Source organism: Rutidosis leptorrhynchoides, chromosome 9 (genome assembly GCF_046630445.1).
Source record: "Rutidosis leptorrhynchoides isolate AG116_Rl617_1_P2 chromosome 9, CSIRO_AGI_Rlap_v1, whole genome shotgun sequence".
Classification (NCBI taxonomy): domain Eukaryota; kingdom Viridiplantae; phylum Streptophyta; class Magnoliopsida; order Asterales; family Asteraceae; genus Rutidosis; species Rutidosis leptorrhynchoides.
In genome coordinates this window covers 326,249,705-326,272,770 of record NC_092341.1, presented here as the reverse complement: position 1 = coordinate 326,272,770, position 23,066 = coordinate 326,249,705, and the positions used below count along the sequence as shown (strand labels likewise).

The 23,066-nt window shown below is 33.8% G+C and overlaps 2 protein-coding genes across 5 annotated transcripts; one reads left to right on the top strand and one right to left on the bottom strand.

Moving 5' to 3' along the window:
• Positions 1-328: 328 nt before the first annotated feature.
• Positions 329-7,028, bottom strand: LOC139865741 (uncharacterized). Of its 4 annotated transcripts, none has more exons than XM_071853836.1 (16): positions 6,823-7,028; positions 6,375-6,544; positions 6,075-6,254; positions 5,874-5,972; positions 5,726-5,781; positions 5,454-5,565; positions 4,955-5,134; positions 4,299-4,520; positions 3,916-4,131; positions 3,186-3,386; positions 3,032-3,109; positions 2,680-2,949; positions 2,160-2,258; positions 1,651-2,069; positions 1,176-1,208; positions 329-540 (listed from the first exon to the last, which is right to left on the bottom strand). In XM_071853836.1, coding segments are annotated over exons 2-16 (2,292 nt in total). In that variant the 5' UTR covers positions 6,501-6,544; positions 6,823-7,028; the 3' UTR covers positions 329-539. The 4 variants fall into 4 exon arrangements, with proteins under 4 accessions (XP_071709937.1, XP_071709938.1, XP_071709936.1 ...); XM_071853837.1 differs by having other exon boundaries at positions 6,877-7,028; XM_071853835.1 differs by having other exon boundaries at positions 6,375-7,028.
• Positions 7,029-18,161: 11,133 nt separating this feature from the next.
• LOC139869041 (CDPK-related kinase 4-like) lies at positions 18,162-22,796 on the top strand. The gene is made up of 12 exons (XM_071857374.1): positions 18,162-18,671; positions 19,878-20,008; positions 20,120-20,161; positions 20,339-20,447; positions 20,552-20,630; positions 21,115-21,411; positions 21,504-21,613; positions 21,752-21,856; positions 21,992-22,054; positions 22,261-22,428; positions 22,520-22,651; positions 22,743-22,796. Exons 1-12 carry the CDS (start codon positions 18,162-18,164, stop codon positions 22,794-22,796), a joined length of 1,800 nt encoding a protein of 599 aa, XP_071713475.1.
• The last annotated feature ends 270 nt before the right edge of the window (positions 22,797-23,066 follow it).

The window sequence follows — 23,066 nt, the reverse complement described above, 5'->3', positions numbered from 1 at the left end:
TTGTTTGGCAAATAAACAAACCCTTCTTGCCCGGTTTGGTGTGAGATTTTCTGAAACTGTTGGTAGTAATTTGGTTGAAACATGTACGTTCAACAGAAATACGACGGTTTATGAAATTGCAATTTTTATTGCCTTTAAAAAAAAAATGAAATTGCAATTTTTGAAAAGTAAGTCATTTCGTTACCAAGTGGTAACCAAACACGATTCATTCTTCCATTCCCCTCAATTCCAATCTACCAAACGATATCCGAGTTTAATGCTTCAAAACCATTCTTGTACTAAAGGGGAGACAGATGCAAGCACAAGTTGAAACTAACACAAATGACAGTCAACAAAAGGAGGTTTAAATTATAAGTCCAATTCCAATACGATCTCCAATTTGTATCGAATCGGCCGAATAAAAAAAAAAAACATCATGATTACGTCATTACACTTAAAACTGCCTTGTCCCATTCACTTCCATCACCAGTTTCATGCTTGCACATCCAAAAAGCCAAATTCATTTTGCCTCGTCCTTAACTTGATGTCTACAATCTCTCCCTGTTGTCACTCAAAATGAGAAAAATGTAAGTTTATGTTAAACACAACTATGCAAGCAAGCTAAACTACAGACCTGAAAAGTAAGGTCTTGAAAAACATTTAAAATACCCAAAAAGCCCACAAATAACATCTTCATACTACACAACTATTTACAGCTTCAACATTCAACATCTAGAGTGGATTCAAGGTTGAAGAACTCGGATCCCGGAGATCTCGTCTGGACATTTTTTGAAAGATCTCAGCACAAGGGTAAATCTAGGACGTTGACTTACGTTGACTTTTTATTTTTTATAATATATAAATATACATCTTTAAGAGATTTTACACAAAAATCCGAGAAATCATGGCTTTGACCAAGTTTGACCCCGTTGACCGAGAAATCTCGCAAGATGGACATCTTGTCTCGGCTGCCTTCCAAAATCGAGATCTCGGAGAGAAATAATGGGATTTAAAACACTGAGTGGATGCAGTGCTAAAGAAAACATTAGGACAAGAAACTTCTAAGATGATCATTTTGATAATGATATATCTGATTCATGATTATCCACTCAATTAACTAAAGAGAATAGTTACATGTTAAAAGCAACGATCAAATGCCACAATTACTAATAATCAAGTTGAAAGTGTGCACTTACTATTTTCTGGAGCCCAGCAAACCTCCGGTAGACCTATCACATGAGATCATACATGTCAAAATAAGTACATAGAGGTGCAAAAACAAAACATGTCAAAATAAATAACTCTTAAAATTGGTGAAACAGGTCAACTCCAGGTGAGTAGAAACATGTTGTCTGAAAAATAGTACGGAGTATCTTTTAAAACGAATTACTGCATCATATATATTATTATTATCAAAATAATTAGATGACTTTAAACCATTAATAATTACCTAACTTAGTGAACAAAATGACTTATGATGATCTAGGAGTTGAATATATACTCCACATGACTACCATTTGACCAAATCAGTCTTAAGCTAATTTATTGTATTTTACCTGCTTGACCCATTAGAGATAAAGATAATTTAAGTTGACTTTAACCGCTTGACCCACAAGAGCTAGAAAATCAACACATTCACCCATTCATAAGTATATGAGCCAAAATTGTTACCTCCCGTGCGGTTTTCCATGGTAATTTGAACCAGGCCTTCCATGATTGATAACTTTGCCTTGAGACCCCATATTAGATCTATCAACATTTAATCCATTAACACTTGCCACATTAATTTGATCACTGGGTTTACTCACAACTTTCACACCTACAGGATTGAATGAAACACCATTCTGGTGTTGTGACTCAATAAACCTGTTCTTTTCAGCATTTGCATAACTTGAATTGATAGATGGGGCCTTTTTCAATCGCGTTTGGGCCATGGGTGTGACAGCAACAGAAGACAATAATGATGATTGAGAAGAGGTTGCAGAGGCATCAACAGTAGCTGCATGAAGTTTTGCACGAGCCACCATACGAGCTATGATTTCTTGTGCACCCTCGCGCACCTGAATATAATCTCCTTCTATCACAAATAACTGAAACAAAAATAAAGGATAGCTTAAGTTATACTCATTTGCAAGCATCTGTAAAAAAAAAGAGTCAACCATCAAGACAAATGAGCTCACTTCAGGATGACTTCCTAGGAAAGCATCAAGCTTTCCATGTTTATTCTCGTAATCGGACCAATTCAGGGGTGCAAGCATTTTTGTAAGCCTGCTCAGAAGCTGTGAAATAAAAATATTAAAACATTAATGACACAGCAAATAAAAGGGCAAAACAATGATAACGTTTCAGGTTTGCTTTCGATAATAAATATAACTGCAAAAAAATGGGTAATAGAAGATAATAGTTGAGATGTGCTACTTTTTCTGGAAGATTGATAATTATAACCATTAATTGTTTAAAATTTTGAAACATTATGATTAGTTGAGAGACTGATAGATAAACTATACAAAAAACAATTTCATGAAATATTGATAACCTTGGAAAAAGCCAGTAGTAGTCTTAAAATGGGTTTGGATTGTTTACTCTCTAATAAATCAATTATGTTAATCCAAGCATTAAAACTGATTATGGTGACTTCAAATTTAAATAAAGAGTTACATAAAGCAAATCCAAACACCCCTAAAGGTATGGATTACTAACCGTTGAGCTAATTTGTATTCTTCCTCTAGGACCAGGTGGTATTGTGCGAACAACACATGCTAGTAAAGTTCCTTCATCAAACAAAGCTTTCACTGCAGTCTTTCCAACTAAATAATTATTCTGCTGTGCGCTTTCCATGTTGTTCAGTGAGGCGTCAATGACGATTGCTGAGTGGGTAACATCAGATGAAACTGTAGATGAACTAAGCTGTTCGGTACTTAAACTATGATGTTCAACTACATGATTGATCAACATATTTGCACTTTGTTCCTGTGTTCAGAAAATTGAAATCAGCATAACATCTTGTAACTACACCAAATAACACAAAAGAATTCAGTAACAATAGACTAACCTGATGCTTGATGTCATTGACAGAATGGTTCAGGTTTAGAGAGCCATGAAGCTGAGATGATATTTGCTGCAAACCCTGCTGTGAAGTATCAATCGATTCAATATGCATATTTACAAACATGACAGATATTAACATTCAATATTCCATATAATACCTGGTCTTCCTCATTTGGTGAAGATGAAATGACAGACTGGGACTCTAGCCCTTGACTGATATCCAGAAAATCAGAACGCAAAGCTTGTCCATTTATAGGCTGTGATTCATAGTTGTAATTAGACTCTGGTCTCAATGAATGCTGATCATTCTGGGAAGAGTACGGTTCATGATTTGGCATCTGTGAACTTTCCGAAAACACCTACAATAAAAGTAAGTAATAAGTATATATAACAGAGTTGCTATAAACACCAGAAAACACTATGTACAAATTTCAATCCATTTGCTTAAAACGTTAATTTGATTATGCTATCTCTATCACAACTCAATTCAATTGAATTGAATACTAAATATATAATATATAAAAGGTAAGTAATTACATTTTATATATTACATCATTTTATTTATTATAATTAGTATTCAATTCATTTGCATTTATTTATTACTTATAATCAAATAGGCCAACCATGATAAAAGTTAACCAAAACTGTATCTTTTAAGCATCTGAATGCTTAAAACGAATTATTCAGAGGCTTCATAATATAGTTGAAACAATTATATTTATAAGCATTAACAATTTGTGGTAAGAATAAAAGGAGGACGAAACATGTGAATGTCAATGGACCCGTTTTATAAGTGTAAATTCACGATGTATCGCCCAACTATCAGACCCATATCTTTTGCCACCTATAAAGAAACTAAAAAGTGTAACACAAATTATCTATGTGTACCTGCTGATTCTGCCAATGTGGGATGGGTGAATTAGCAGGTAATGAATGAAACTGGCCGGCATGAGATTGTACTAGATGTGAATTCACACTTTGAGGTAAACCCTGGTAATGCAAAAAATATGGATGCATAGCTGCCAGGTGTCCAGGTGGAAAGTAGTTTGGCATTCCGTGTAATGATTGGGCAGTCATTTGAGCAGCAGCAGGAATATTATCCGTCTGAAAATAAGCCCATATATATTAATTAATATCATACTCCATATATACTATACAATCATTTCATGTCAATGCATTAAATTATACTACGTATTAAACATGAGACCAAATAGAACACAAATTATATTTATATTTATAAAGTTTGTGAAGTAGATATTAAGTAGACTTACCTGTGAAGACACGATTTCTGCATCCCCATTTTGGAGAACCCTTGAATCACCAACAGCCTCTAACTGGCTTCCATTGCCATGCGCAAAATGAGACACATCTTTCACTTGTGTTTGAACAGTGTGGGACCCTTCAGATTTAGTTCCATTCCTTTCTCTTGCCTCTGACAACTCACTATCAAGCTGTTGTAATGTCTGTAGATGAAGCCTCTCCATTTCGGCATACTGGCACGCATCAATAACACACAGTTACTAACCATTGAGAATATATAGCATACTGGCCATATTAGGCAGGTTCGAATAACACGCCATTTGGGTATGGGTTGTGTTGGCCCGAAACACTTTTTGTCCTACGGTTTTTAAAACCCTAAAAATAATTTATGTGAAATATAACTAGCGATATATTTATATTAGTGAGAAGTTAAACTATAAGGTTTATGACTTGATTAGTTTTATGCATTAATGTAGCATTGGGCCACCTTCAGAATATATAATTCACAACAAATCAACTAAAAATTGCATTTTACTGAAACATTTTGTTTAATAGGACTTGAAGAACCAAATTATAGCAGAGATTAATAAATAACAAGCATGTGTAACAAACAATCAACTAAATCATCTGTCCAAATAAAACTCAACGCTTTGGAAAAAATTACAACCTGTCTCTGCAAACCAACCCAAAGGTGGTTGTATTGTTCAATTCTCTCTCTAAGTTCAGCATTCAACGAGTGATTTGTAGTTGATTGCATAGCATCCATTTCCTGGACTCGTGAAATCCAAGCTTGTGCCTCGCTTAACTGTTCATCTTTATATCTGAGAGTTTCTTGAGCAACTCTATGCTAAAAAGCGAAAAAAAATCACTAGGTTAACATGATACTATTCACATCTCGCCATGACTACACCACTGACAAAGGTAAAAGAGAGATAATCGAACAAACACGCTTTGAAGTGTTTCTTATGCCATTTAGATTACAAAAGCAAACGGCAACTAATTAATAAACATAGGGGGATAGGACCCGTTCCTGCTATTCTATGAAATGCCGTTTCTTTTCTTGAATATGTTCTAGAAATTTAACAAACAGGCCTTAGAGTGTTACTTATTCCATTTAGGTTACAAAGCATACGGCATACTAAATCATAAACATACGAAATAGGAACCTGTTCCTGCAATTCTATGAACTGCCGTTCCTTTTCTTGAATATGTTCTTGTAAGTCATGAATGTTTTGAAGATTTTGAGCCCTTTCAGCTTCAGAATTATCAAGCTCTCTTCTGCAAAAACATATACACTAACTTGTAATACAATCATTAACATGAATATGACTGCAAACCATCACCAACACATATAACTTCACCGAAGCGAATAGCACATAACTTGATTATATCTAAGAATACAAATAAAAACACATGGAACGTGTTTTTGAAGATATACCGAAATGTTGCCAGTTCTTTGTTTTGTTCCCGCAGAAGATCCTCTTTCGCCCATGCCTGAGCCAGCAGAAAATAATTATTACATCAGATAATCGATGATCGATGATAAATGATAAAAACAAGTAAAAGATAAAAGTTTAAGTTCACACCGCTTCATGGTCTAATCGAATTGCATGTAGCTCTTTATCTTTATCATCCAGAGTCCTTTGTAACTCCATCATGGTGTTTTCCATGTCATGTAATTGCTCCTATATTCAATCACATTTTTATTTTTATAAGCCATAACTTCCTTTTATTAAATGTATGATAAAAAAAACGAACTTTTCACGATAAAACATTCTTACACACACCTGAAGTTTAACATTTGAAGTAATATGCTCATTAATCTGAGAATCGAACTGCTCCTGCATTCCCAATACTTCTGATCTAGCTATGAGCCTAGCTTTCATATTAACCTCTAAATGCTGAAGTTGTTCTCTTTGTTTCACAACATCCTCGAGATGCAATTCATCATCAGAACCATTCACACTCTGCCAATCAACAAAACAAGCTAATTAGCTCACGTTGCCCTAGTTTTTTGACAAGTCAACATCTTGATTACATAAGAATTGAGTAACATAGATATATATGTACAGATTCAAAACCCTAACCTCTTTGCCGGAATTTTGAACAAGATGATCGGACACCACACGCCATTCTTTTCGTGAAGACTGAGACGAAGGCATCGTCATCGAAACACCGCGTGCTGCTACGGCGACACTAGCGGCCGCCTCCATCCGGAATTAAACTTAAAATCCCCGTTAAATTAGTGTCGGAAACCCTAACAGTGAATCGAAAATAAAATTGAAAGCCCTAGGTCTAATTGAGTACGAAACGAGTGAGATTACGATGAAAACTAAGTGATTAATGCCGCAGTGCCTGTAAATTAGGGCAAAGAGACTGTATAGTTTTATCGATTGAATGATTGAATCCAAGGGTTTTAGTAATTTTTCGGCAGTAAAAAACTACTTCGAGTCCGTATTAAGTACAGAATAAAATTACAATGATAGATAAAAAATAAAATAAGATAAAAAAGGATGTAGATACAGTGGACTTTGCCTCATTGGTAACCATGCTTGCATGATTTCGAGGAGACCCGGGTTCGAGTCTCACCAGGGAGTTTTCCCCACCTGCCCGTTTGGATGGTGGCGGTTTCCTCCTGAAACGTGCGATGCGATCTAACCACTAACCGTGCGATGAAACTAACTTGCCGTTCTAAAAAAAATAAAAAAAATAAAAAAAAAGATACAGATATATAGAGATGATTTGGGGGAAATTTTGACGGAGGACGAGCTCCCGCCATTTATATCCATGGCGGATTTGGATTGCATCTATTTCACGCGCCTTTTGGTGATCGTGTATCATACCTGCTGATTTTTGTTACTATTTTGGGCTTTATGGTTTAGCAATGTTGGGCCTTATGTACTCAGCCCAATTTTGTCAAAAGGAACCCAACAGTGAAAAGTATTTAGATGGGGTGATGATAGGTACAAGATCAATTTTTAGTCGTATACAACTAAACATGTTTTAATGTGTTGTACTGTACAACATTATCAAACATGTTTAGTTGTGTCCGGCTAAAAATTGATTGTATATGTATGTATCATTTCTCATTTAGATGCGTTGAGTTGTGAAAGTTATTTAATTTTTTATATCCTTAATTCTGTATCGGAATTTTATAGAAAGACTTTAATAGAATTATAGAATGAAATGACTTCTAATCTCCATAATGGTGTCAAAATTTTTGAACATTTTGTTCATATATTACTGTATTTTTTTAACACAACTAAGTTAGAGGGTTACATTCTTTGATTTTCTAACCATTAAATTAGAATTTTGAATCGTTCAATATTGATCAATATGCATACATATGTACCTACATAATAACACTCGATATTCATCTATATTAATATTAGCTGCGTAACATGTTAACGGCATGCTGGCGTCAACTATTTTGACATTTAGCGACATCTTTTATTTTATTTTATTTTTTAGCCCAGTAATTTAGCCCAATGAAATAGGCTACCGGACCTCCATCTAGTTATACTAATATATACGAAGTAGAAGATTAAGTCCCCGTTTTATCCCAATGTTGATCTCGTAAACCTAATACATTAATTAGATCTAAATACTCTATTATAGAAGAATAATCTAAAATTATGATTCTTAAACCCTTTGTCTCTAACATGATGTCTGAGTTATGATTATGGAGTTATTTCTCCTTTCAAATTTACAAAACTTCAAATGACACATTAAGTTAAGTTTAGTTTTATTATTCAATTTGTAAAAAATTATAAGATCATAATTTGTAGTTCAATATTATAAAAAAAAATAATTCTCCGCACATTGTGAGATTGAATTCTTTAATATATATAGTACAACACATGACTTGAAAAATAAAATAAAATACGACAACATATGAAAAGTATATCTATCTATATAGTATTTTAACCTAAACTTCATCTCCAAATTTATTATATTACTTGGTCCCTAATCAGTGGCAGATGCAAGATTTTTTTCACCGGAAGCAAAAAATAATTTAAAATCGTTTTGCTGGGCAAAATAAGGAGGTTTTGGGACAAAAAATGAAAGTTTTTAGGCAACTTATGGAGGCTTTAGGCAAAATTTAAAGTTTTTGGGGTAAAATTTGGAGAATTTTGGGCAAAATTTAGACTTTTTTGCTCCGTTGGTTCCTCTATTATACCCAATTTCGCTAACAGCATCCCTTGCTTTCTAATTTGGAATTCGTAATCCTTTGTTTTTCCTAATTTGGCAATCCACATCCCTCCGTCAACTTTCTGTTAAAAAAGTCCGTTAAACCTTGTCATGAGCCTTGCATGTGAGGGTATATTCGTATTTTTACTATATTGTTTACTAAAAACGAGGAACCACCCAAGTAAAAAATTTCTATATTTTTAATTTATAAATTCATAACAAAAAAACAAAACTGATATATTGTTATATTTATATATTTACTAGTTTATAGCTAGCGCATTCGCGGGTATTTTATCATACATGATTTTAAAACTATATTCATAATAATAAGTTATTTATGTTAATGACATAACTAAAATTAGTGCAATATATGTGAATAATAAATCGACATAACAATTAAAATTCAAACTCATGACGTATCAGATAACAGTAAATATACTTACATATAAAAGATAAAAAAAATATCCTTGAAGATTTTTCAAATTCCTCCATAACGCATTCAATTACATTACATAAACAATTATATCATACGAATCTATAGTTTCTATTAAAATTCTAAAATGAAGATGTCATTATTAGGTTAATTCCTTTGGGCATCAAGTGATAAAAATGCCAATGCAAGTTTTTTTTCACATTCTCTAAGCTTGCAAAAAAAAAAAAAAAAAAAAAAAAAAAAAAAAAAAAAACACTAAGTACAATAGTAGATAGAATTTTTATCAGCATCAACTCATTGCCAAGAAACGAATGCATGCATCCCTTAATGAGCGTAATTTTTTTTATATGCAAACTTACACACTAAACACGAATTTATACCACGAATATATATATGCCTATTACAAGGCTTGAACCCCCAACCTCTTGGTTGAGAAGGCTCCTCACATAACGCTAGGCTATAAGCCCTTTGGTAGCTTATTTTGTAACTTCGTCATCGATATATGTCTTATAATACTCAAATCCTATGATTCTTCATATAAGTTTCGTGACACTGGTGTCATAACCTCCTTATATATACCTTCCATGCCCTTTTTTAGAACACATCAAATTCCAATGTACTTCCTAAAAATTCATCCAACAAATACATGTGTGTATAGTGTACACGTTTGTAGGGCACCAAATAATATATATAGCCAAATCCTAAGATGTCTTTACATTCGGGCAAAATGAAAACAAAACTACTGTATAGGCTATGCAGTAAGTAGAAAAGACCGCCTGATTTGGCTAATTAGATTAACCAATTATGAATTCTGGCCAAAAGTATTGTCAGTGATCATTAACAGTGATTACAACATTTATAATTAAACGGATTAACCAATAGTTTTGATAAAAGAAGCCTATACATGATACAAATGTTTGTATAAAACATCACGCTAAATATATGTCTTCTTAAAACCAAACAGTGTATATTTAGCTAACAGTCACATATGATTCTAACAGTCACATATGATTCTAACAGTCACATTATAAAGACTACCAACCAAAACCACTTCCCGGAAATAAACGAATATTTTTCTTTTCAGTAATGGAAATTTCATATAATCATCTTTATCTACTAACACATCTGATCATATATTTTATACACCGGAACATGCTTCACTTGAGTACAAAGATACAAAGACTAAGAGCGTAGGGTAACAATATCATCGGTTTTGCAAATGTATGATATTTTTTTTACTAAAGCATACATCAATATTCATTATTATTTACATACATTAATACAAAAAAATACAAAATTTGCACCCGAAACACATGGAATGTGACCGACACTAATGTCCTTCTTTTAGGCCCATTGCAAATAGCAACCGAAAGTGTTGAATGCATAAGTAAGCGTTGAACGATGAACGTGAACTATATTACATAAGTATTGAACAACGAACCTTATTTATTACATAGCCATTATGACCTGTAAAATTAAGAATCGTGAGATTTGCTTCTTACATCATTAAATATACGTAGTTACTAATATCTTTAAGTTAACAAAATCACACCTGATAATCGATAATTAGGGGATAAAGAAGCAAAAACATACATTGCATCCCTTCCAATGCATCATGTCTGATGCAACCAGTTGCATGTAGTTATTTTCGAATTGTACATATGCAAGCTTGATCTGCAAAAAAAAAAAATAATAATAATAAAAAAAATAGCTTTTCATAACTTTTTGTCATTTAATTTGTAATGATTGAAAAGCAAGCCAACAAACTGTTGGTTTTATTTTTTGATAGAAAAATTGATATGGTTACTTTGTGAAGGATGTTATCCCACATAGGTGGGAGGAAAAAGTTGGAGGGGACTTGCTTGGTTATAAACGGAGGGCTAAGTCTTCATTCCAAATTGCATCAATCAATACACTTTAAGTATTTGATTATTTCTTTCTTTCTTACTCTTGTTTGAAAGTTGTATTAGTTAAATATTTTGAAGAGTGTAGTTGGCTTAAGAGAGTCGTCTATATCATTGTAACAATTTGTGATATAGTGTATTTCTCTCTTTGAGGGCCGGTGATTTTTCTCCTGTTTTGGAGTTTCCACGTTAAATCTTGTGTTGTGTATTGTTCTTATTTCTTTACTGTTTTTCATTGGGCGTTTGCTGGGGATTAGTGAGGCCGTAATTACCCAACACAAACCATACACTTCCCTAATCTCCCAACTCTTGCAACCAGATTACTGGGATGCCAAATTCTTCGATTATTTAATCCTTCAAATGACTTAACAAAATAAAATTACTTTACCAGTTTGTGGTTCATGTGGATTCCAAATAATTATAACTATATATATATATCCTTAAATAAAGATGCGTAGCAAATAACCATAAAAACTTATTTAAATTAGTATACTTAAAAGTAATGCTAAGCCTGGTATTTACATATTAATAAAAACTGAAACTTACTGAGATGTTGGTCTGCAACAACCAGCCGTCAATATCCGAAACCCTAAAAAAGTAATTCAATATCAGAAACCCTAAGTTAATAGTTACTTATAATAATGATTCTTGAAGGAGGAAACCAATTCAGCCATCAATCTAGTGTTTGAGATATTGTACCGTCGCTGATAGGTAAAATAACATAATTGAATCGATATAGGTTGAACATTGAAATGTAAAAGATTCAATCGATATGTGGAATACAAACAGATCAACTGCGCGCTGAATAATGTTTGGAATACAAAACAGATCACTTCTGGATAATAAAAACCATTGACGGTTTTGGAGTGCAGTTTATAAGAGAAAAGGTTTAGAAGGGATAAATGGTTATCGCATCAAGGTTATTTGGGCAATTAATAATGCTAACTGTCCCTTCAAATCCGTAATGACGCCATAGTGATTTTAAAAGGCTGAGATTAAAAGATTAAAACTCATTTAAAGGTTGAAATTTTGCCATGTCACTAAATATAACATTATAATAGTTTTCTTATTATAGATAAGAAAGATGGCAGTTGATCCTAACAAAAAATACACCCTCTGTTCATCATTGTTCAACATAATTATCATCATCTATGTTAAAAACAAAAATTTCAACCAAACCAAACCAACCAAGTACAATCTTTTCAAAATGTAGCTTTACCTCTTTGAATTTTACTTATCAATTGTTATAAACTTTAAATTATAAAATTACCATATACTCCGACACTCTGACTCACAATCGTCATCTTCGTCGTCCTCTTTGAATCTTTTGTCTGTGACACTCATCAATCGTCATTTTCATCCGCTTCAGATCCGTCATCTTCATCCGCTTCAGATCCGTCATCGTCATCATCATCATCCATCGTTGCATGTTTCGATTGAAGGTCTCGCAAGAACACGATCCGTTAAACATGATCTGTTGCAGGTTTTGATAGATGGTTGCAGGTTTCGATTTAAACACCATCGTCATTAGATTGAGATACTAAAGATTACTAAAGTTAAAGGAAAGCAGAAAATGAAAATGAAAGAAAGCAACTTACTTAACTGAAAAAATTGAGATACTAAAGATTATTAATAGATAAAAAATTTCGCATTTAATGGGCTTAAATTTATTGATAGTTATGCAAAACGTCATAAGATATGTTATTTTGGTGTATGTGGTTTCAATTGAATGTTTTCCCTATATGTGGTTTCCTATCTTACATTCTAAAGAGTCCATAAAAAATCAAATAAACGAGTGTCATATTTGATATTCCTAGAAGTATCATCTGTGTATACACGAGTGCCTGCGTATAAAGAGAAATGAAAAAGAAGCAATAGTTCTCGAATTGTAATATTGGGTTTATAATTTTAAGGTTATGGTTTATAATTTGGAGAATGAACATGTTGATTAAGTTTCAGAGGCAAATGAAGAGAAAGGATAAAAAAATGATTTTACCTTCACATCCATTGCAAATGTTAAAATTTAACAGACTTATTTAACAGAATTTTGACGGATTGCCAAATTAGGAAAAACAAAGGATTCTGAAATCCAAATTAGAAAATAAGGGACGATGTTAGCAAAATTGGGTATAACAGAGGGATCAACGGAGCAAAAAAGTTCAAAATTTGAAAGTTTTTTGGACAAAATATATAGATTTTGGGGTAAAAAAAATTCAACAGAGACAAAGTTGAAAAATCCAAAATTTTTACACTGAAAATTAGAAATTCACTGGGGCGGGCGCCCCCGGTCCCCACATAGATCCGCCCCTGTCCCTAAGTATATCTCTAGTACATAACTATGTAATATCTCTAATACTTTTAACACCCCTCTCAAGTGAAGAGGTGGGAAACCAACTCAAAGTCTGGTGAGGAAAGATTTGAACAATAAATAAGGCGGGCTCTCGACGATGTTTCTTCAAATGATGTCCTAACTTCATGAGTGGTGTGCGAACCGAGCACAATAGATGATGCTTCTTCTATGGTTAACTCACCCCTACATTGTGCTTTACTCGCATCTAAAGAATACAAGGACTACAAAACCGCAACTAAAGATCCCTCTTGGCTTGTGGCAATGCGTGAAGAGATGGTTGTGTTGCATACTAATAACACATGGGATCGTATTCCAATACCGGAGGATGGTAATATTGTTGGATCCAAGTGGGCTTTTCGAGCCAACTACAAAGATGATGGTTTGGGTGAACGGTTAAAGCCACAACTTGTTGCTCTAAGGGTTCACTTAAGTTTTCGGCATTGACTACTCAGCTACCTTTAGTCCCGTTGTCAAGGCCTCCGTCGTTCGTATAGTGTTATCTCTTAATACCCTTCACCACTGGCTATTACGGTGAACTCGACGTTAAAAAATGCATTTTTAAATGGAAACTTGATTGAAATCATTCTTATGGAGCAGCCACCTGGTTTCATTGATGCTTGCTTCCCTTCTCATGTTTGCCGACTGAATAAAGCACTTTTTGGTCTCAAACAGAAACCACATGTGCATACAATTTTTTCACACATTATGGGATTGATTTCATTGATATTTGTACTACAATACATGATTTGGATTATAAGAAACAATATAATAATATATGTAAAGTAAATCTATACAATATTTAAATGTAAGTTTTCTCTCCAAATTTATTATATTATACTTGGTGTCTAAATATATCTCTAATACATAATTATGTAATATTTCTAATACTTCTTATCAGTGTTGTAAAAAAGGTCGAAACGGGCGCCGCAACGGACGCCGCAACGGATTTGCCTTAGTATCGTTGCAACGGGCCTTGAAACGGCAAAAAAGACGGTCAACGCTTAAAAAACGGTCAACAACGCTTAAAAACGGTAAAAAAAGGTAAAAACGGTCAAAGACGAAAAAACGAAAAAAGGTCAAAGACAGAAAAAACGGTCAACGCCAATGGGGCTTTGCCTCATTGGTCACCATGTTAACATGGTGTTCGAGGAGACCAAGGGTTCGAGTCTCGGGGGGGGGGATTTTCGTGAATTAACTCTAACCACTAACATTGCCTTTCAAAAAAAAAAAAAAAAAAAAAAAAAAAAAAAAAAAACGGTCAACTTTATATTTATATATGTATATATATATATATATATATATATATATATATATATATATATATATATATATATAAGTCAACGTTAGTCAACATCCGTTTCGACACCGTTTCGACCCCTTTTTTCTGTTGCGACGTTTTGAGATCGCTAATGTTTCGACCCCGTGTAACGTCTTTTTCAACCTTGCTTCTTATAGATATGATGTTTCATAAAATCATAAAATCGTACAATTCTACGATGAAGTGCATACTCAATTTATGTATAAAATCTCGCTGCTTATCTTACATGCATAATAACTACTTTTTTTTTTTTAGAACAGCGAATTTGGGATCACCCGAGGGGGACTTAACCACCCGTTGCGATCATCTCCCGTTTCGACTATGCCGATGCAGTGATATTAACCCGCCCCCTATACGGAGTAAGCAACAAGGTTCTTATTTTATTTTTGTTGTTTTGGAAAGCGGAGTAATAAATAAGGTACTTTCGATATTTTGTTTATGTATTTTGCTATTGTATTTTTTTTTTTTTTAATGTTTTTGATAATTTAGGTTGTCCTTTGTTAGATATTAGACCGGTGTTGTTTTCTAGCAAAATGTGTTTTCTACCTTGTTTGTGAGCCCGTTTGCTTTGGTCTTGATATTTAGTAGCTTGTTTTTGCGAAGGTTTATATTTTCTATTGTATTGGTTGTATTTGTTGATATTTGGATCCGTTATATGTTACTGTTTTTTTTAAGTTAATAAAGAAAATAAATAATAAGATAAACAAGGTAATTGAGATTGTTGTTAGGAACCACTTAGTGATGTTTTTGACTAAGCTATGTATTCGTTATTATGAAAATCATGAAAGTGGATGTTGGAATATGCTTTGCAAAAAACAACAATAGCGATGTACCCCAAGACATTCTTATCATTAGCCAACACAGAGTAGTTTCCACGGGAAGGAATATTCTTAAATATATACAAAATAATCAATTTTTATTCCTATGATGTCGGTGTTCAGTTAGCTATCCAGAGAAAATGTTGACGTAATATTGAGATGACAGTGCGTCACTGTTGGGTAGAGTCTAATGTTATTGTTCTTTGTAATCACAAATTAATGATTAAATGATTAGTTACTTATATCTTTTCGATAAAGGGGACGGTACCCCGGAGAAATTTTATTAATCACAAAAAAATAAGTACAGTGGGCGGATGTTTTGAAGTGACCATCCGAAACACTTTGACAAAATTACCTATTCTAGGAAATTGAAATCTATACATATATCAAAAAACCCTAATAAGCAAAGAAAAACTTATGCCTAAACAACCACCAATACCAATGTTTAGCTCTATAACTAAACCAAATGACAAAAATAAACACCTGCAAAACAAGATCACAATATATAATAAAATCACAAACAATACCTTTAATCTTCACTAAATTCCATGCCTTCAAAGCTTTGCCAATAATCTTCAAATCCAAACAAACTGATCTACACCAAATCAGCACCATAAATCTACACTTGAGCTGCAGCAAAACTTGAACTTTAATCTTCAAATCAGCATCACTTGCACTCTTCAATAGTCTTCCAAATTGCTTCTTTAAACCCTCTTCAACCATAAACTTGATAACGCAATCACCATAATCTGATCCACAATACCTGCTACAACAAAAGACCACAAAGCTACCACAAAACCAAGTTAACCTATATTTTGCATTTTCTTTTCTTTTCACTGATTCACATTGCACCAATACATAACTTAACCAATGACCAAACCAGCAACAAACCACCATCCACCAACATGTGCTAAGGATTCCAAAGGCCACTAAAGACACAAAGAGATAAACAATAGCACCTGGATAACTGGAGCCAAGCCAGCTATCCATCAAACTGCCTCCTTCCCAAAGATAGAACCCGGCTAACCCAAAGTCAAAATAAACAGAAAACATGGTATGTGTACTACAAACCCAACACAAAACCAGAATCTGAAATTTAAACCTTAAGCTAACCTTCCAGTTATACAGTACTCGGGCAGTTAAGCACACCAAGCACCATATAACTTCTACAAATACAAGAACCAAGTTACAAGTTTGACCACATAGTTACTTATATTATGATACATATTTTTTCATACCGCTAGCTAGGTTGTTTAATTTTACTCTTAAAGTTTACGGAGTCTTACAGTCAGTGGCGAATGTAAAGCAACTAAGGTTGAAAAAGTCGCGAGACGGGGTCAAGACGGTCGAGAACTTAAAGGGTCGAGATGGACGTTGACTAGCGTTGACTTTTATATATACAAATATGTGTATACACATATTTTAAACTCGAAAAACATTCGCTGGCCAGTTTGTTCTATAATCGTTATTACCACAAATATAATACAAAAAATTAACACTAAATTACGTCAATTTTAATTGATTTGATCGACTTTTGAATTACTTTAATTGAATTTTCGACTTTTGACCGGCGCTCACCTAACCTTTCCCACCTTTAACCCGATTTTTGACCTTTGACTGACTTGTTAGACATCAGAAACGGGTCGGGATGGGCTAGTCATCAAAAATGCCGCAAAGGACGTGCAACAGACACAAGGAACGTCATTTGCATCCATGACTCGAGCAATACCAATGGGTCCTTGGACCCAACTAGATAGGAAATTTTATTATGACGTATGATTAAATTATATAGGACACCTTTAAATTCAAAGAACCATATTTTTTTATAACGTCAATTTTGACATTGAATCCTTTCATTTGCCACCCACACACCCGTTAGGAAGAAACTCGTCGCATCCATCGCGCAAAGCATACCCGGAATGCTTTGGGTTAACTACTTGGCCGCACAGAGTGAAGAATACCAGAGGCACAACCTTGGAGAAATCAGAACATTCTCGTCTCAGGATTTGAACTTGCACATACTTTTTCAAGGATACAGACCCAGAACCAGCTGAGACATTTTACCACTCAACCAATAGTTCTATATTTGTTAAATTAATGTTTTTTAAAAAAGAAAACGCTTATTCTTTAGAAAAAATTTCAACAAAATACCACTCAAATTGTATAGAACCCTATTAAATTTTCATCAAAGAATCACCATTGGTTACGCTCTAAGAAGACATTGTATGCAAATGTTACATTATATTGGAAAGGCAAAATCATGAACAATTTAAAGGGCTACAACATATCAATTTAAAGGGATGCAACATTATTTAAACTCATTATTTCGACATGTGGTTTTAACTTCTCTAATAATTAGCTTCATCGTCAATAAATGTGTGAAAGTTATCATACAGTTTTTTTGACTCAATAAACGTTACTTCATGATGATCATCCATAAATTAAAAATCTACTTCTACTATATATGGTCAATATATTTATCAATGAGAAATGAAGATTCATGCAACAACTCTACTAATAAAATTTGATCATCATTTAATTCATCCTCTGTTGGTAGAGGCAGAGTTGTTTAATGCTTGTTAAATGTTCACAGGTTTTTCAATTTAATGTCTTTTACTCCTCACTACTTTCAGATAGTAACAATTATTTGCTATTATATATATATATAAAAAAAAGATAAAAACATAAGTTCATAATTTAAAACTGTAAAAATCTATTCTTGAAATCATCTACACAAAATACTATTTATCTACTCGTACGTTAATAGTAATGTTGTTGTTGTAGCAACAGTTTGAAAAAAAAAACATATATTCTATATCTATATAATATAGTTCGCCTGCCGGAGTAAATATCTCCGGCGATGGGTCATTGTTGTAGCAAAGGTTCCACCAGGAAAGATGACATTAAGCTTAAACCAGCCAACAACAACAACAACAACAACCATGACCACCAGAAACCACCATCTTCTCCGGGGGACACACCGAAATACTCATTTACCGGAAGTCCATGGCAGATGCCGTACCCGGAGGGAATCGGGTCAACTCAGTCACCGGCGATGACTCCCCGGAGAATGTTTAAATGGCCGTTTCCACCGCCGTCGCCGGCAAAACCCATCATGTCGGCGATAAGGAAACGACGGCAGAGTAAGAAAGGAACTCCGGCGACGGGGAAGTTGCCGGAAAATGAAGTGAAATCAAAAGAGAAGATAGTGTTGGATAAAAATTTTGGGTTTCAAAGGAATTTAAGGGCAAAATATGAGTTGGGAAAAGAAGTGGGAAAAGGGCATTTTGGTCATACTTGTAGAGCTAAGTGTAAAAAAGGAGCTATGAAAAACCAAGCTGTTGCAGTTAAAATTATTTCAAAAGCTAAGGTACTATTGAAGTTACACACTATGAGTTTTGAAATAAATAAAGTCAGTTAATTTATGGTTTTTATTTACTGGAGTATAAGTTTTTGAAAGTTTCAGTAAAACTGTGTCTTATGTAGATTCTTGAAATTTGATGAATATCTTGATGTACCCACTTTAATCATGTGTTGAAGTCAGTTAATTTTTAGTTTTATGCATAAATTTTTGAGTATTGATGAAGTTTTGCACTACCAACTTTGCTTCTTGAATAAAATATGTCTATTTTTTCCGACCAATATTTTGAATTTTGGAATCCCTTTTGAATAAAGTTGGTTACTTTTTGTTATTGACAACAATTTGATCATTTAATCAATCTTTGATTATTCTGAATCTTGAATACTTATGGTGTTGGTGTTCTTTTGATGGAAGTTTTTGAATATTGGAGTTGCCCAATGCTCATAAGAGCAATGGGAGTGGAGTATGTCACATGCCCCGTTACACCCCAAGTGACTTAGTCCCCCACTCCCCAGTCAAGTCACTTTTGTAAGTCTCTCCATGTCAGTCGCCGAGGTTACCACATTTTTTTTTGCTTTTTTTTTCAAATGAATACATTATTAAATATAATAAAATATTATTTTAACACACTAACTAACACACTAACTGATATAGGTCACCACTCCCCACTTTTTCTGACTCAGCAAATCACGCCTGTCAAGTGACCTCAGTCACCGCTCCCAGTGCTCTAATAGATTTTTTTACAAAAAAGTTATTTAATTTCTGTTATCTTACAATAACTTATTCAATCTTGATTAATTTTTCAAATACCAACTTCAATTCTTGAATTATTTAGCGAGTTGGTGTGTGTTCTTTAAGTGCAAGGTCCTGAATTTTAATGAGTTCTTGCACCAACTCACTTCAAATCTTTATTTAATTATATTTATGATTATTCTTTACTGTAAAGGTCTTTTTTATTGTTTAAGTTTTGCACTTTCCCTCTTCAAGTTCATCAATAAAGTTAGCAGATTGCTGCTATTTAGATAGTATAAGTTCTTGAATCTTGATAAATTTTCGCACTCACCCATTTCAATGTTGCTAACTACCTCAGTGAATAACAGTACTTTTTTGTGACCTTTTAAAGTGAATCAATGCCTCAATCTGATAGAACTTTTTAGTACAAAGACAGATAAACTATAACGCTGCTTGTTGCTAAGTGCGGTTATTTTTGAGCAGATGACAACGGCTATATCGATTGAAGATGTACGTAGGGAGGTCAAGCTATTGAAAAGCTTATCTGGGCATCAACACATGGTCCAGTTCTATGATGCATTTGAAGATGATCACAATGTGTATATAGTCATGGAGTATGCAAAATGCCTCTTTATTTTCCGGCCTTATATGCAAACATATTGTGCAATTGCATTATCACACGGCGTTTTCTGTTCAATAATTTTACTTTTTTGACATTTTGACAGATTATGTGAAGGGGGAGAGCTTCTTGATAGAATATTATCCAGGTTAACTTGTGGACAACTTGCAACCCATTTGACCCGCTTCTTCTTAAACAATGTTGACCCGTTTAAGACACAGCCCATATCGACCCTGTGATAAAGAAAAGGATTGATGCTACAAACTACTCGTATGATTTATTATGCTACTAGTGTGCATATGCTTTAACTTCATGTTTATTGCAGGGGTGGAAGATATACAGAAAAAGATGCTAAATCCATTGTAATGCAAATACTTAGTGTGTCTGCATTTACTCATCTTCAGGGCGTAGTGCATCGTGATTTAAAACCAGAGGTATTCGTTCATTACACGATATTCATCTAGCAATATCAAATACAACTTTCAACTAATCAAATCATTTATTTTTTTTACTTTTTTACATGATGTTATTTGGGCAGAACTTTCTCTTTAGTACAAAAGATGAAGATTCTCCAATGAAGGTTATAGATTTCGGTTTGTCTGATTTCGTTAGACCAGGTAAGTTGCCTCTTCATCTAATAAAGGTGGAAAAAAAACTTATCCTTTAAATCAAACGATTCAAACTTATTTCAGAATTGTTATTGTATAATACTATAGTTTTTCGCCTTTTGGGATTATATCTAATCTAACCATATTTTTAATTAAAAAAGGGTTTTGCTAACAGCCCTAAGGGTTGTCGTTAATGTGTTTTAAAGTGTTTGTACTGAGCAGTTACATACTGATTTAAAAGCAACACTTTTTCAGTTGTACAATTAATTTATGTACGTTAACAACAACCCTTAGGGTTGCCCTTGTCGTTAGCAAAATAAAAAATAAAAAATGGGAAAAAAGTTTGCAGTCAAACCAACCAGTACTAAAGTTGCCCAATTTGGTTCATTATGCGACAACCCATTTACTAGTATGTACTTCTAAATAAAAACACATATGCTAAATGTGGCCCATTTATCAGTTTTATACTAAAAAAATCCTTGTTAATCTGCAGATCAACGCCTAAATGATATAGTTGGCAGTGCTTACTATGTAGCGCCTGAAGTCTTGCACCGGTCATACAATGTAGAAGCCGACATGTGGAGTATTGGAGTTATAACGTATATATTATTATGCGGGAGCCGACCCTTTTTCGCTAGAACTGAATCGGGTATTTTTCGTTCAGTTGTAAAAGCTGAACCAAATCTTGACGGGCCGCCTTGGCCTTCTGTATCACCAGAAGCCAAAGACTTTGTCAAAAGACTCCTTAATAAGGATCATCGAAAACGAATGACTGCTGCTCAAGCTTTAAGTAAGATATTGTAATTTTGAAAAAAGTTAAATTTTTACGTTAATAAATGTGATCTATTAACACCCGAAATTCATATGCAAATTCATATGCAGCTCATCCATGGTTAAGAAACGAAAAACACGACGTGCCTTTGGATATTTTGGTCTACAAGTTGGTCAAGTCATATGTTCGAGCCACTCCTTTAAGGCGTGCAGCACTCATGGTATATATGACCGATATATGTCCTTTTAGGCCAACATGTGCCTAAATTCGCATATCTTCTATAACATTTTTCCACAAAAAAAAAAAAAAAATTACCTTTAATGAACTTAAATATTAATATATTTTTTTAATGTTGCAGGCTCTTTCTAAAGCTTTGACTGAGGATGAACTGGTATACTTAAGTGCACAGTTTAATCTCTTGGAACCTAAAGATGGGTGTGTTTCTCTCGACAACTTTAAAACGGTTTGTCACAGCTACTTCACTAATTTTATTATTATAGCAAATAGTCAAAAACATAGCTCTAAATCAAGTAAAAAAATCGACTTCAAATACAAAAAATGTACATGGCTTTTGGCCTTATACAGAATACTCTTGCAGGCACTTGTGAAACATTCGACTATTGCCATGAAAGAATCAAGAGTCTTCGATATTCTAGAAAAGGTAAAACCGTCTCTTGACATTAGGGTTGTCGTTCAGGTGCATAAAAGTATTGTACATACGGTTATTTATTTATAAAGTGGAGATTATGACACTGTACAAGACTTTTATGCACCTTAACGACAGTGTCATTAGAAAGATTGTTCTCTTTAATATTACCTTTGACTCCCTCACTCCCAATAACAACTTTGGTGGTTTAATGAGTGCAGATGAAGCCACTGGCTTACACTCAAATGACATTTGAAGAGTTTTCTGCAGCTGCAATTAGTCCACATCAGCTTGAGGCTCTCGAACAATGGGAAACTATCGCAAATAAGGCTTTTCAATACTTCGAACTTGAAGGAAATTGTGTCATTTCTGTAGATGCATTAGCTCAGGTCCACTTTTTCAACACCTAAATGCACCCTTATCATTTCTAGTTTGTTTTAGTTTGTTAAGTATGGTTTGTTGGTATTGCGTTTAATGTAGGAAATGAACGTGGGAGAATCAGCTCACTCGACACTAAATGAGTGGATAAGAAACAGCGACGGAAAACTTAATTTTCTTGGATACACCAAGTTTTTACATGGTTTGTCGACTCGCAGTTATAACACAAGAAATGTTGACTTGTAGCAATAAACTCGAGGCGACAATGACACATACAAGGTCAATGTAGTAGTAACATTTTTTTTTTTACTGTTAACGGATTTAGTTGCCTGTTCATTCGTATATGCATCATCATAATGTTGGCCATTGCGCCCCATAATCGTTGGGTTTGGTATCAAAACTGGAGTTTATGTTCTCTGAAAGTTTATGTGATCGCAATATGTGACAGTTTTGTTCACAATATTATTAAAGAACAAACTTTGCTCACTTTATGTGACAATACTATCAAAATTAGAGGTTCAATTCCTAGACTACTTTATTAGCGTGTTCACACCCTTAGTTTTATCACTTTTTGTTAGTTGCAACCTTTGCAATTATCATAGGGCGTTGTAATTTGTTTCTTTATTATTTTCGTGATGTATCGTGTTGT